This window comes from Euphorbia lathyris, chromosome 2, assembly GCF_963576675.1.
Source record: "Euphorbia lathyris chromosome 2, ddEupLath1.1, whole genome shotgun sequence".
Taxonomy (NCBI): domain Eukaryota; kingdom Viridiplantae; phylum Streptophyta; class Magnoliopsida; order Malpighiales; family Euphorbiaceae; genus Euphorbia; species Euphorbia lathyris.
This window is the reverse complement of record NC_088911.1, coordinates 31,282,440-31,296,251: the sequence shown is the minus strand read 5'-3', so window position 1 is coordinate 31,296,251 and position 13,812 is coordinate 31,282,440. Positions and strand designations below refer to the sequence as shown.

At 30.9% G+C, this 13,812-nt stretch overlaps 2 protein-coding genes across 2 annotated transcripts; one reads left to right on the top strand and one right to left on the bottom strand.

The window, feature by feature from the left end:
- Nucleotides 1–1,364: 1,364 nt before the first annotated feature.
- LOC136217647 (bZIP transcription factor 53) lies at nt 1,365–2,545 on the top strand. Its single transcript, XM_066004261.1, has one exon. The coding sequence runs from the start codon at nt 1,924–1,926 to the stop codon at nt 2,353–2,355; it is 432 nt and encodes a 143-aa protein (XP_065860333.1). The 5' UTR covers nt 1,365–1,923; the 3' UTR covers nt 2,356–2,545.
- Nucleotides 2,546–9,224: 6,679 nt separating this feature from the next.
- Nucleotides 9,225–9,879, bottom strand: LOC136217646 (calvin cycle protein CP12-2, chloroplastic-like). Its single transcript, XM_066004260.1, has one exon. The coding sequence runs from the start codon at nt 9,798–9,800 to the stop codon at nt 9,420–9,422; it is 381 nt and encodes a 126-aa protein (XP_065860332.1). The 5' UTR covers nt 9,801–9,879; the 3' UTR covers nt 9,225–9,419.
- Nucleotides 9,880–13,812: the final 3,933 nt, after the last annotated feature.

Genomic DNA, 13,812 nt, shown 5'->3' with positions numbered 1-13,812 from the left:
AATAAACGGGACATAAATATTTAATTTATCTCTCCGAACTAAACAACAAAAATTTTAAATTTTAAAGTTATTTAGAATATCATCTACGTTGATAACATTGTGATATTATTCCAAGGATCAAAAGAGAAATTCGCCTAAGAACGCCACGTGTTGGTCACCTGATACGGGAATACCACGGCGCATTGAAACAAAGAGATCCGGCGGGCGGATCACCAATGGCTCACCAAAAGAGACCCGCGGGCGAACCTGTGAGGCGAATCTCCATAAATACTCAATCCGCCATTAGAACGGCTGGGCCGATCCGGCAATAAAGACCATTAATGAGCTATCAATTAGTTAACCGCCAACTTAAAGGTAACTAGTAACCGCCATTAATGGAACATTAATGCAGACTTTCTAGTTACTGAAAGTTACAACTTCATGACTATATATAGCCTATGTCTCAGGCTATCAAGGTACACATTCACTTACCATTTGTCAATTCAGTTTGCTCTCTTGTTCTTCCTTACTGACTTTGGCATCGGAGCTTCACCCCGTCGAACCCAACGACGCCCCTACAGAGACGGAAGTTAATCGGAAATTCTCCACTAGTCATTATACGTCAACTCTAAAATAGAGGCTTACCTATTAATACTAGGGGAAAATACAAAAAACTGCACGTGATTTATCCTATTTACAAATATAGACACATGCTTTAAAAGTTTATAAGTAGAAATATATGATATATTTTTTTACAAAACAATGTATATTATAAATTACATATTTAAGTTCCGATGACAATTAAGAATATCTTTTATTTTTAAAAAATTATATTATATATTCATAGAAGACAAACCCTGAAATTAAATTGCAACTGCATAAAATAAACTTAAATATCAATTTATTTCATGAAGTCTCAAATATGTAAAAAATATAAAATGTCCATAATAGATTTATGGTTTCAATTTAGAAAGTTATATTTTACGAAACTATTTTTATCAATGACGTAAATATAATTTTTTTAAAATAAAAATATATTTAATTATAATAAAAACTTAATAATTTAATTTAAAATACTTTGTTTTTACAAGATCTTTTTTAAAATTTTTCTTTTTGTGTCTATAAATTGAAAAAATCACAAGCATTTTTTTTTTAAATTTTTCCTTAATACTATTGAAGTGGGTAAGATCAAAATAAAGGGACTATAACTGTAATTTACCTTAAAAATAATATTTGGAGTGACTTTAAAGCCTATATAGGCTATAGCGTCATTCTGGACGCCAGCAAATGTACACCGACACCACTAATTCACAACAATTTGCCAATTAAAAATCAATTTAAACAACATTTTATTTATCGTTCCAGCTCATCTTTTCCTTATAAAACCTCCTTTCCCCAACCTCTTTAACCTTCTTTCGTTTCGCCCTAATTCTTAAAGCGTTTCTGAGCTTTTTCTTTCTCACCGCGTTTCTTTCGCGTTTCGTCTCCTCGTTGTCCTCAGCTAAGTGCTCTATTCCCCTTTCCTCTCATATTTCTGTCTCCAATCTCGATCTGCTTGCTTCATATAATTTTCATTCGTTATTGCGTGCATAGCTTGATATTTATCCAGATCTAGGGTTTGCGATCTTCTTTTTTTTCTCTAATCTTAAATCGTCTAATTCCTCTTTGATTTTGAGGAGCAGAGCAAAAAAGATACCAATGGTTTTAGATTTTCTATGAATTACGCAATCCTCATGCGTCGGGTTCGAATTCTTCATTCCTTCTCGGTTGTGTTTCTCTACTGGTTCTACGTGTTTTCATGAATTATATCTTTGTTGATCCGGTCTTGTAAATTTCGATCTCTATTACCCCTAATCTAACTATTTAAATATTTAGCCTAAATTTGACTGAAATTCATAGATAGTATCGAAATCCCTTCTGATAAACCTTTTGAAAGACTAAGCAATGCAAAGGCAGACAGTGAGCTCTGGATCCGATTCCGATCCCCGCTATGCTAATGTGGACGCGAGGAAAAGGAAAAGGATGATCTCGAATCGGGAATCAGCTAGACGGTCAAGGATGCGGAAGCAGAAACAGATGGAGGATCTGGTTAATGAAGCAAGTCAATTGCAGAATGAGAATGGTAAATTGATACAGAACATTAACATCAGTAGCGAACATTATGCACAGGTGGAGTCTGCGAATAACGTTTTAAGGGCTCAGGCGATGGAATTGACGGAGAGGCTTCGTTCGTTGAACTCTGTGCTGCAGATCGTTGAGGAAGTTAGTGGACTGACGATGGAGATTCCGGAGATACCTGATCCTTTGTTGCGGCCATGGCAACTTCCTTGCCCAGTGCAGCCTATCATGGCATCTGCAGATATGTTTGAGTATTGAAATTGCATTAGATGTTTGTGAGGTTGGTTGTGGTTTTGAGTCTTGATAACTACAAATGTGTTTGCTGCTGTATGTGCTATAGTGTTTTTAATTTATTAGATTCGTTAATGTGTTTGAATATTAGCTGATATTATCAGGGATTATGTTTCTCTCATATGCATTCTGGAAATGGATTTGAGCTTGTTTGTTATCATGTTCCTTATGCTGTTTATAATGTGTATGCTTGATTTTTGTATATTGTTTGCAAAATAACCGTATTAGGACAACACCAGATTATTGATATAAGTTGAGAATCGTTTTTTATTGCAACTTTGCAAGTAGGAATAAAATTTTATGGATTGCTGTGGTTTTGATCAGAACAGGTTCCATTGTGGTGGCAAGACTTCAATTTGAATGACAAAATAAAATAAATGACCACATGTCTAATGTGTTCAATTAAAAGATTAATACAAAAAAGGTACTTTTTTTTTTCCTGGATAAAACATAAATTATATATTCCAACTTCATCAAATAGAAAACCCTTTTCAGCCTCAACGGAGAACCATGTCAACAAGAATTCAAATGGGAGATTGTAAAATTGTTAGTAACCCGGTTGGTGGTGTGTTTAATATGGGCAAAGGTAAACTGCAACAATCATCATTCAATTTTAGCAAAACTAATAAAATTGACGTAAACAAAATAAGCATTTTAAATTATTAATGAATAGCCTTGAATTCCATCCATTATCGGTGACAGAACTCGATTCGTTATATTATATAAGAATCTTCTTTGGTCGGAAACGGTAAATTATATATATATATATATATATAACTCATGTGTCATGCTGAGCCCTTATCATCACTAAGGCAAGAGAAATTCTATTCATTCTAGAATTTTTAGAACGATTTTAGAATTTGGCTTAATACATCATTTGGCCTTGAATTTATCCAAAACCTTAGTTGGCTCTCTGAATTTTTTAAGTGTTCTGATAGTCCCCTCAGCTTGTATAAAATGTTCGGTAGCTCTCTGAATTGTATAACATGTAATCAACTGATCACTCGGTTGCAAAAAAGTAAGTTAAATGCGGAAAATGTATTGCACGAGTCTTAAAAAAAAAGTAAAACCAAAATCGGGGTATGTGGTTCTAGCTCTAATATTAGAGAAGACAAATTTTATAGTTGAGTAAGTAATAACTTCATTTTTTAATCCATTTTTTAATTATGTAATAACATTCTAAGATGCGTGGAATACATCTTCCGCGTTTAATTTACTTTTTTGCGACTGAGTGACCAATTGATTACATTTTACGCAAGTTTAGGGGGTTAACTGAACATTTTATGCAAGTTGAGAGAGTTATCGGGACACTTTGAAAGTTCAGGGGACTAATCAAATTTTTTTGAACAAGTTCATGAGATGATTTATTAAACCTTAGAATTTCTAGTTGGTTTCGAAAGGAGAATTCTAGAATTTTTATAACGGATTTTAGAATTTCTAGTCGTTTCAAGAATGAAAGTAGCTTTAATTTTACCTTTCCACTCTAAGTCTAAACTGTATCTAAAATATAAAAAATTATAGTAGCTATTTTAAAAAGAAAATCAATTTTTAGCAATAGGTATTTTTTTAAGGGTCTATTTGTTTTATGAATGATTTGCTGTTAGAAAAAACTGTTTTTCTTTTCAAAAAAGCAGAGGTTTTTTGCTTTTGTAAAAGACTGTTTTTCAGGTGTAAAAGACACGGGGCTAAACACTTAAAACTTTTCTTTTTAAATTGAAAATGCAAATATGAACATGAAAAATAACTACCAAACACCCTATAAGTTTGTACTAGTTATTTAAGGAGAGAAAGAGTAATTTTTTAGCATTATTTTATTTAATTACTTATAAAAGAAAGAACACCTCCACTCCACTGCTAGACTCAAATTGGTTAAATTAAAAGAAAGGGGTAAGAAAAAGAATTATCTAATCTAGTTGTGAAGTTTTTCAATGGTTAATTGGATTGGATAGGTTTCAATTTTCAATTTTCAATTTTCAAGTTTGACCCTGTGTGTGATGATAATTTGAAGAAAGTTCCACAGGTTTGGATAAGTACAGAAAAAGAAAAGAAAAATTGTACATGCTGGACTAAAAGTTTCTTGGTTGGCAAAGTTAATATATGTTTTCCTTTCCCATATCATAAAATCCTGAGGAAGTTTCCAGGTTATTTGATTTATGCAATCGATAGAATCTACATATGTTGTAAATCGCACTATTTTGATTTTTCCCACCTTTGACTTCGAGATGATAATTGAGAATTCTGATTGTTATTAAATTTTAAAAGTAATATAAAAGCCAGTCAAACATTACGGTTACCAAACTTCAATTAGGGGATGTTTAGTTTAAACTTTGGAATCGGAATTGGAATCAGAATCGGAATGATAGGGAATCAGAATCATAATTTAACAATTCTATTTGGTTTAATCCGTAATCGGAATGTAATATTTATTTATTAAATTAATTAGACTAATAATAATTTTGATAAATATAATTTACTAAAATACAATATAATATATTATTTACTATTTTTTTTATTATTTTATATATATATAACTAATCATGGATTATAATATTGTAAGTGGATTGTTTTTGAGATAGTGGGTGGGTTTTACGGTTTTATCTATTTTTCTTTTTGTTAAATTTAATAAATAAAGAGGAATGAAATTTGATTAATGAGGTTAGAGATGGGAATCATGATTCCCATAGTTTGGGGAATTAGATTCCCATTCCTAATCCAACTTTAGTGAATCAAACATTATAAAAGGGAACCAATTATTTTCATTCCCATTCCAAGGTATATTTTTAGTGATCCAAACACTCCCTTAATGTCTTAAAGATTGTTGCCAACATCAAAATAGAAAATTCTTAGAATGTATGATATTTTAAAAAACTTTAATTCTTCAATTTTTTCATTTTGAGGTTATTTAGTGTTGTTTGGTTAGGAGAAAGAAGAAAGTAAATTTTTAGAGAGAGAAAACTGATTATAGAAAATAAAAAATGTGATTCAAATGTGATTCTAAACAATTTTAATTGTTGAAAAATTTCATTATAGGTTGTTAATAGTCATTTTGAGACGTTAATTAAAGTTTGACGACCTTAATGTTAAAAAAAAAGTCAAGTTTAATGAGTTTTACATTCAATTTCTATATTACGTTTTGAAATTTAATGGTTATACCGTAAAAATAAATAAAATTCACTGAGTAATTTGGTTAAATCTCATTTAAGTTTGTTGTTTTTCATAGGAATCGAAAGAGTTATATTGTCACAAAAGAAAAAAGAATTTGTTTGGCTTGTATGGTAAAAATGCGGAAGTATCAAAGAATTATAGTATTTTCAGAGTGTGAAATTAGGTTGAGTGTGTCTATCGACTTCTAAAACTAACGATAGTATGAAATAAAAGAAACTTAAAATTCCAAAGGGTTCTGATCATTAATGATTAGATATACTCGAGATAGAAAAAGTTAAGAAATCAAATCTAATAAAATCTAATAAATTTACCCCTATTTACCCCTATTGACTATTGATTATGACTATTGACTATTCACAATTCACATCGATCACATGTAACAACTCTTTTATTTTATTTCCCGTCTTAAAATCTTGTATCGTATAAATAGTTTTCTATATGTATTTATACACGAGATAAAAAAGTTAAATAAATAAAGCTCATAAAAGCTAATAAATTTACACCTATTGATTATTTACATCTGTTCATATGTAACAACTTTTTTATTTTATTTCCCGTCTTAAAATCTTGCGTCATATAAATAGTTTTTTTATACGTATTTATACACGAGATAAAAAAATTTAAATAAATAAAGCTAATAAATTTACACATAATGATTATTTACATCTATTCACATATAACATCTATTTTATTTTATTTCCCGTCTTAAAATCTTGGTTCTTATAGATAGTTTTTTTTTTTCTACTAATTGAACTTATAAGAAGTTTTGTGTTTACTCATATATGCTGCAAGTAAATTCTTCCTTTATCTTTGTTTTTTAGCATGTTTCGGGAATACCATGATTTGTTGGGTGCTTTCAAATTTCCATTTGTAGCAAGACCTTTTCCCTCAACTTCCAAAGGAGATGAGCAAATCTTCGAAGTTCTCTTCCATTAGCTCCCATTTGAAAGTAATGTTACTTCTGTCATATTTGCGAATGCTAATAGTTTTTCTCTCACCAAAATAACAACTAATGCAATTTTATGAACATCGTCATTAACTTTTTCTAGTTCCATATCTGAAATTGATCGGTTATAATAAATGATGCAGCTACAACTACTAATGGAAACTTTAAATTCAACTCAACGTCACTATATCAAATGTGTAAAACCAAACAAGCTTGCCATATTAGAGAACATCAATATCAGTTGTATTGGCATACCCTACTTGCAAACCTTTCTTTGAATTCACAAACGGATTTAGGCTTCTTGCTCCAGAAGCTTTAGAAGGAAAGAAGATAGATGATGCAAATGCATTAATAGTAAAGGAACGAGAGGATGCGATGAAGGCTATTGAAGAAGCACCTCCGGTTATTAGAGCAACTCAAGTACTAGTTGAAGATACAATACATTTTTTTATTATCACTTAAATATATTACAGTCGGACTTTAAGACTATTACATTTTGACTACCTATATTATGCTAGTATAGGATTATTTTATTTCTGCTTTGAAATTTTGATTGTTAACAAGTAAATATATTCCCATATTTAATAAAATTTACCTATAATAATAATTTAATTAATTTGGTTAAAATTTATTTAGTTTATGAAGAAATAAAAGTTATATTTAAAAGTAAGGATATAAGAGTAATTTTGTACATAACTTTACCTTACTTTACCTTTAAACCAAACACAATTATGTCATTAAATCATCACCTACCTTACCTCCTATCCAAACACAACAAGTTATTTTATAAACCTCACCTACTTTACTTTACCTTACCTTACCTTAAATCACCCTCATCCAAACAAACCCTTAGTAACAGTGAGTATGTTAAAGCTGAATTGAAACATTGGTGTTACAATGCAACAAATGAGGTAATATGTCCCGTCCTTTTACAAATTCATCTTGTAATAAATAATTACTTTTTTTTTCTTTATAATTACTGACATATACTAAAAATTACTAATGCAGTATCATCATGGGACAAACTCAAGCCTATCAGACAAGCTAAAGGGTTTTTGGTATTTTTCTGTTCTCGATTAATCTAGCACTATATTTTTGTAGTAGTTTGACAAGGAAGAGAACACAAGCATATTATTTATTGTTTTTCAATGCAGGTCATACATCAAAAATCGAAAAAAAACACTAGATGAAATAAGCTATGACCTGTGTCCAGTGAGTAATGCATAGTGATGGATATCATGATACCTGTGATTAAATTCATTGTCTTTCTTATATCAAATCAAACTTGATTATTCCTTTTACAAGTTTTCGACATACAGTAACTCAGTATATAACAGTTATACCAAATAAGTATGATGTATGGAGATGACAAGTTTGGTACACATAATGTTTGCGGAGATCTAGAATGATGAGATTGATTAATAGGATTTGTAGCCTAATTAAGTAATCACTCCAAAACAACAACAATAGTAATATGTTGTTGACACACAAATAAGAATAAGAAAGATGAGAATTTATATTGAAAATGATTAGAAAATCTATTAAGTATTAGCGTGAGTATATACATGTGAAACTAGAATAATCAATTTTTGTATTGTATTTCAATATAATAATTTTTGTTAACTTGATAATTGGCTTTCTAATTCTCTGTTATTAACTAGTAGAGATTCTTAAAAAAAAAAAAAAAAAAAAAAACTAGTAGAGATTGAGTAAATTATAATTGAGTATGTAAAGTTCTTATAAATTCTAATTGATTTTGTAGGTGTCTAGAGTTGAAAATTTCCAGGCGTAATTGTTTTGTTTTGTTTTTTTTATATTACTTGAGTATTAGATTTGTTAAGGAGACATTGAAATTGTCTAAAAAATATTTATTTTGAAATGAGAAAAGAAAAAGAGATTCCGCAAAGAAGAATTAGTGAAATTACAATAAAAAAACAGCATATTGATTTTGGATAAACAACATTTTTTGTGGATTTTTTTAAAGAGCTCGTTATTTCTTGTTTCATCTAGTGCCTATAAATGGTCAGAATCGGCCCAGCAAAAGATAAACACAAATATATGGGGCAACAATATTTCCATTTGTTTTGAGTATATTGAGTAGGGATGTCAACGAGGGAGAAATTCTCTACCTCCACAGGAGATTCACTCTCACACGAATTCTTATATTAAACACTCGTTTTCTATGTAAATCGGAGACCCTTAATTCACATTTGGACACGTATATTGTAATCCCACAGAAAAATTAAAATGGTGGACCTCTTATAATATATATGGATCCATATTACACTTGTCAAAATATGTTCCATTTAACTAGAGAACCGATTGCTTCTAATAATTTGCCTATTCTTGCCTTGTGTGCTTCGTTCACTAAAGGGTAAACTATTTTCTTTTATTAAGTAAGAAGATTAGTTTAAATAATTAAATAGTTCAAAAGATTTTGAAGTAAATTTTAATTGAAAGAAGGTCTATCGGTGGTTTTCACTTGGTCAGTTACCGTGAGATCTAGGAGATGTGAATCTAAACTTTACGATGCTTCTAATCTCCATTACAAGATTTTAATGAGCTTAGATTTAATCGATGACTGGCCAAATTCATTTGGTTAGTTACTGACAAGATGAAAATGACCAGAGGATTATATAAATAAAACCTCCAACTATTTAATTAAATTTAATAATAATAAACCAAATCTTATGCAGTCTAAAATAGCCAAAACGAGATTCAATCATATGTAATCTTCCATGGTGTATATCTGATGATAAGAACAAGATAAAATTCATGATACAATCCAAATCCAACTCCAACTCCAACTCCAACTCCAAATCCAATAATTAATTAACGTATATTTCACATGATATCAAGTAAACATCTGAAACTTGATTAACTAATTAAAACACAACATAAACCTATAATTTCAATTCAATTAATTATCATAAGTACGGCACTCATCTGTCTCAGGGTTATCCTTGCAATAAGTCTCCAAAGGGTCCGAATCCTTTTTCTTGTCCCGAGCATGACTAGCAGCTGCACTCAGCTCTTCCACTTCATCCCAAGCCGCCACACATTCTCCGCTCGCCGGATCATCAGCGCAAGTCTCCTCCGCGCCTTTGATGCTTTCCGCCACCTTATCCGATATGCTCTCCGGGGCAGCTCTTATTGGCTGCACCTGCATACGCCCGGACCCGAACCGGCTAGTCCTTCTCCATGGGTGGTTTAAATTGAAGATGGGTTGAGCCTTTGGTGCATCTGTAGCCTTGGCTAAGAGTCTTGGGGTTGAAAGGTTAATAGTTGTTAGTGAAGCCATTGTTGTGTCTGGTTTTTAGATTTTTGGGTTCCTTGCTCTTTGTGATATAGTGATATGGTCCAGCAAGGGTAATATGATATGATAATGCTTAGGTGAGCTATGTTATGGAGGGTTGGAATGATTCTTGAACGTTTATTTCTTATCGTGTTTGAACCAATCAAATGCTTCCACGTCATAGTTAGTTCTGATTTTTTATAAAAAAAATCACCTACAAAACTACAAAAGTGGTTTTCTTTTCAAATATGTGTCGCAATGAAAAAAAAGAGAGGATAACTTCGATGATTTTGAGGCTCCAAGTATCTTAGCCAGGAAAATATCTGTAAATAAAATTCATAATATTTATAACTCCTATCTGAGCATGTGTTTATGAGATAAAAAATATTAATGGGAAGATTTTCGTGGAAAATTTTAGAGCCACAGGCAGGAAGCGTCTACCTTAGAAATTAGGATCCTTGATTGCGAAAATTATGCTGATTTCTATTAATTATATGGTGAATATCGTGGTGATGAATTGAGAAGTTAATAAAACTAGTCGAAAACCCGTACGATGCACGGGATACGAAACTTTTATATAATTTAGATAAATAAATAAATTGATATATTTACTTTTAAGTAATTTTATATCATGCTATGAATTTTTTTATATTATGTATATTTGAAATTAATATATATTTTTTTATTGATAATTCAAATTAAATTAATTTTGAAAATAAATTTTTTTTTTGAATAGAAGGAAGGATACAGGACCCCGAGAAACAAAGCAGCAAGACTCAGGAGGGGCCCCGAGCTCTCCTAACAACACAAGAACCCGAAGAGTCCGAAAGAATGATGTCTCTAAGGCCTGCAGGGGGCTCGTCACACTCGTGATGCCCTAATCACAAAGATCCTGTGAAATTTGCCAAAAAATCCGCTGCTCTATTCCCTTCACGAAGAGTATGAACAACTCTAACATCCCAATCGTGTCCTGACTTCTTCCGACACTCTTCAACCAACCAGTAGTACCTGTGTACGCTTGGAGCCTCCTCATTAATCATCTTGACCGCTAAATTAGAGTCTGATTCAACAACAACTTTCTTCCAACCCAATTTCCAAGCCATTTCCATCCCATAATATATACCCCAAAGTTCTGCTAACAATGCTGTGCAAATCCCCAGATTACACACAAAATAAATGATTAATTTTTTTTAATTCAATGTTTTGTACTTTTTAATAATTTTAATACATTTTCATATTTTGGAATTTTATGAAACAATAATAAAAAAATTAAGAAATATATTAGAATATAATAAAAAACCAAAAATTGAATTAAACTATAATTAAAATTAAATATTATATTTACGATACAAAAGAATTACAATATATGTTAAACAAAAATTGAATTAATACAATTAAAATTAAATATTATATCTACGCTACAAAAAAATTACAATCTATGTTAAAGTTGAAGCAACATCAATATATTATGCTACAAACTATTACGATCAATACTTTTCTAATGTTGCACATGAAGAAACTTTATCAATTCAATATGTTACATATAAAAAAAATGAAAGTCATAAGAATTAGTCACAAATTCATCTTGATGATAATCATCTAGCTTGATGGAATTTCATGATCACCAAATATTCGAATTCAATTATTCATTCTGCTACAATAACCCAATATATCCAATTGAATCAGCTTAAGGTGATGATTTCTCATATTTTCATCTCGTAATATCTCATCAAGATATTCAATCAATTTGTTCTTCATTCTTTTACTATATAGAATATAAGTCACGCTCGCAGATATCACTTATTTTATTCCATTAATATTTTCTAATAATTATATATTCTTGAATTTTGTAAGCAAGAAAAGCAAATAAAAGAATAGAAAACAAAAATGAATGGACAAAAAAGATAATTATGAGAGAACTATCTTCCTCTCGTTTTTTGTTTTTGAAAATAAAAGAGAATGTCAAGATATAAGCATATAAAGAGGAGAGTGGAAATATTTTTTGCCTATTAATTAAAATTTTATTTTTTCTTAATGAAGTATTAAGTCTACTCAGTAAAAAAACGTTTTATAATTAATATGTGAAATTAATTCTATTAATTAGAATCATTATGCTCAATATTTGAGAATTTGAAGAGATTCAAATAATAATATTTTTTTAATTAATATTTTTCAACAACTTGTCCTATGACCATGTTTCATTTTCATATGTTAAAAACTCTTGAAATACTAACAATTTTGTACAAACCATAATATAGTATTTAGAAACTATATAAGATAATATTGCAAAATCAATTATCTCAATATCCCATAATTAATGTATATTTTTAGGATTTTGAGCATCAAAATTTATTTTTTGTTTACCTTCATTTTGACTTTGTATCTAGCATAATCCAAATTCTTCAAGAATAAACATCTTACTATGGCTCGAGCTATTTGGACTATTTCGCCTATTGGGGATGTGGGAACCCAATTTCAAAACATTTTTGATTATTGGGGTTGGATCTTCTCTAAACCGGTGGAGCTTGTTGAGCTTGTAGCGGTTTTATGGTGGATTATTTGGGGTTATAGAAATGACATTGTGTGGAATCGGAAGGATTCACAAGCTTCGATCCTGTACCATTCGGCCGGCTCATTTCTACAGGTCTGGAAGAAAGCGCAGGCCTCGGTTTCTCCTTCAGGCAGTCCGGCTGTGCCAAGCCTGACGGTGTGGCAACGTCCTCCAATTGGCTTCCTAAAATTGAATGTGGATGGTGTGTCATTTGCAGACGAGAATGTGGCTGGGTTTGGTTGTATTGTTCGGGATGAGTTGGGCCGTTTTGTTGCGGCTAAAAATGGATCCTTGCAGAATTATCAAGATGCATCGTTCAATGAAGCGCTATCGGTCCGTGAAGCTCTTAGTTGGATCAAAGACTGCGGATGGAAGGATGTAATCATTGAATCAGATTCTTTGATCGTGGTACAGTCTATGGCCCACCCGTTAGAGGTTTCATCTCCTTTTAATGACTTAGCCAATGATTGTCATTTTTCTTTGAACGAGTTTTCTAATTGCTCTATTCGTTTTGTCTGTCGTTCTGAAAACTCTGTTGCTCATTTGTTAGCTAGAAGTAGTATTTTACCTTTACATCGGGGCGAGTGGTTTTCTGTACCCCCTGATTTTATTTGTAATATGCTTCTTCTTGATTCTTAATATATGCTTATTTGGTTGTCAAAAAAAAAAACATCTTATCAAATGCATTAGACGCTTACAATCTCTTTGTCTAGAGAACTCGAAAAAAATAACTTCTTGATAATAATAATAATAATATAACATAATTTATAATTGAAATAAACTTCCTCATAAGTATAATATTTCAATACCTCTTCAATATTTTATTCAATATGTCTTAAACTTCAATGAACAACTATTGTGTGAAATTTTATATCTATTTGTACCAAAATACATAAAAATAAAAAATACAATCCACATCAGTTAGATAAACTCAAACTAAAAAATATCAATAGGTTTCGATTAGAAAAATTAATCTAACTTCAATTAAAGCTAAAAATTGAGTTTACATAAAGTCAAAAATCTAAATTTAGTTAGAGTTAACAATCGAAACGATAACACCTAGCAACATATAGGCCCTGTTTGGTAAAGAGCGTTTTGGGATAAAAAGAGCGGTTTTGACCAATTTTAGAGGTTTGACCACTGAAACCGCTGATTGGAGTGTTTGGTGGAGAGAGGTTTGGGGGAGAGTTTTGTGATGATAACGCTAATTTAGAAAAAGCTCTTAAAAGAAGCTTTTTCAATTAGCGTTTTGGAATATTAAAATTAATGGACTTCTTTAACCCTAATAGATAGACTCCCTCTTCTCATGCGCCAAAATTAATGCCCTTATTCGTCTTTTTGCACAAACCGCTATTATCAATCAGCTAATTTTTACCAAACAGCTAGTCAAATCAGCTAATATAAACAGCTAACAGCTAACTGCTAACAGCTAATTCCCAAACAAGGCCATACTAAAAAAGAATGCAA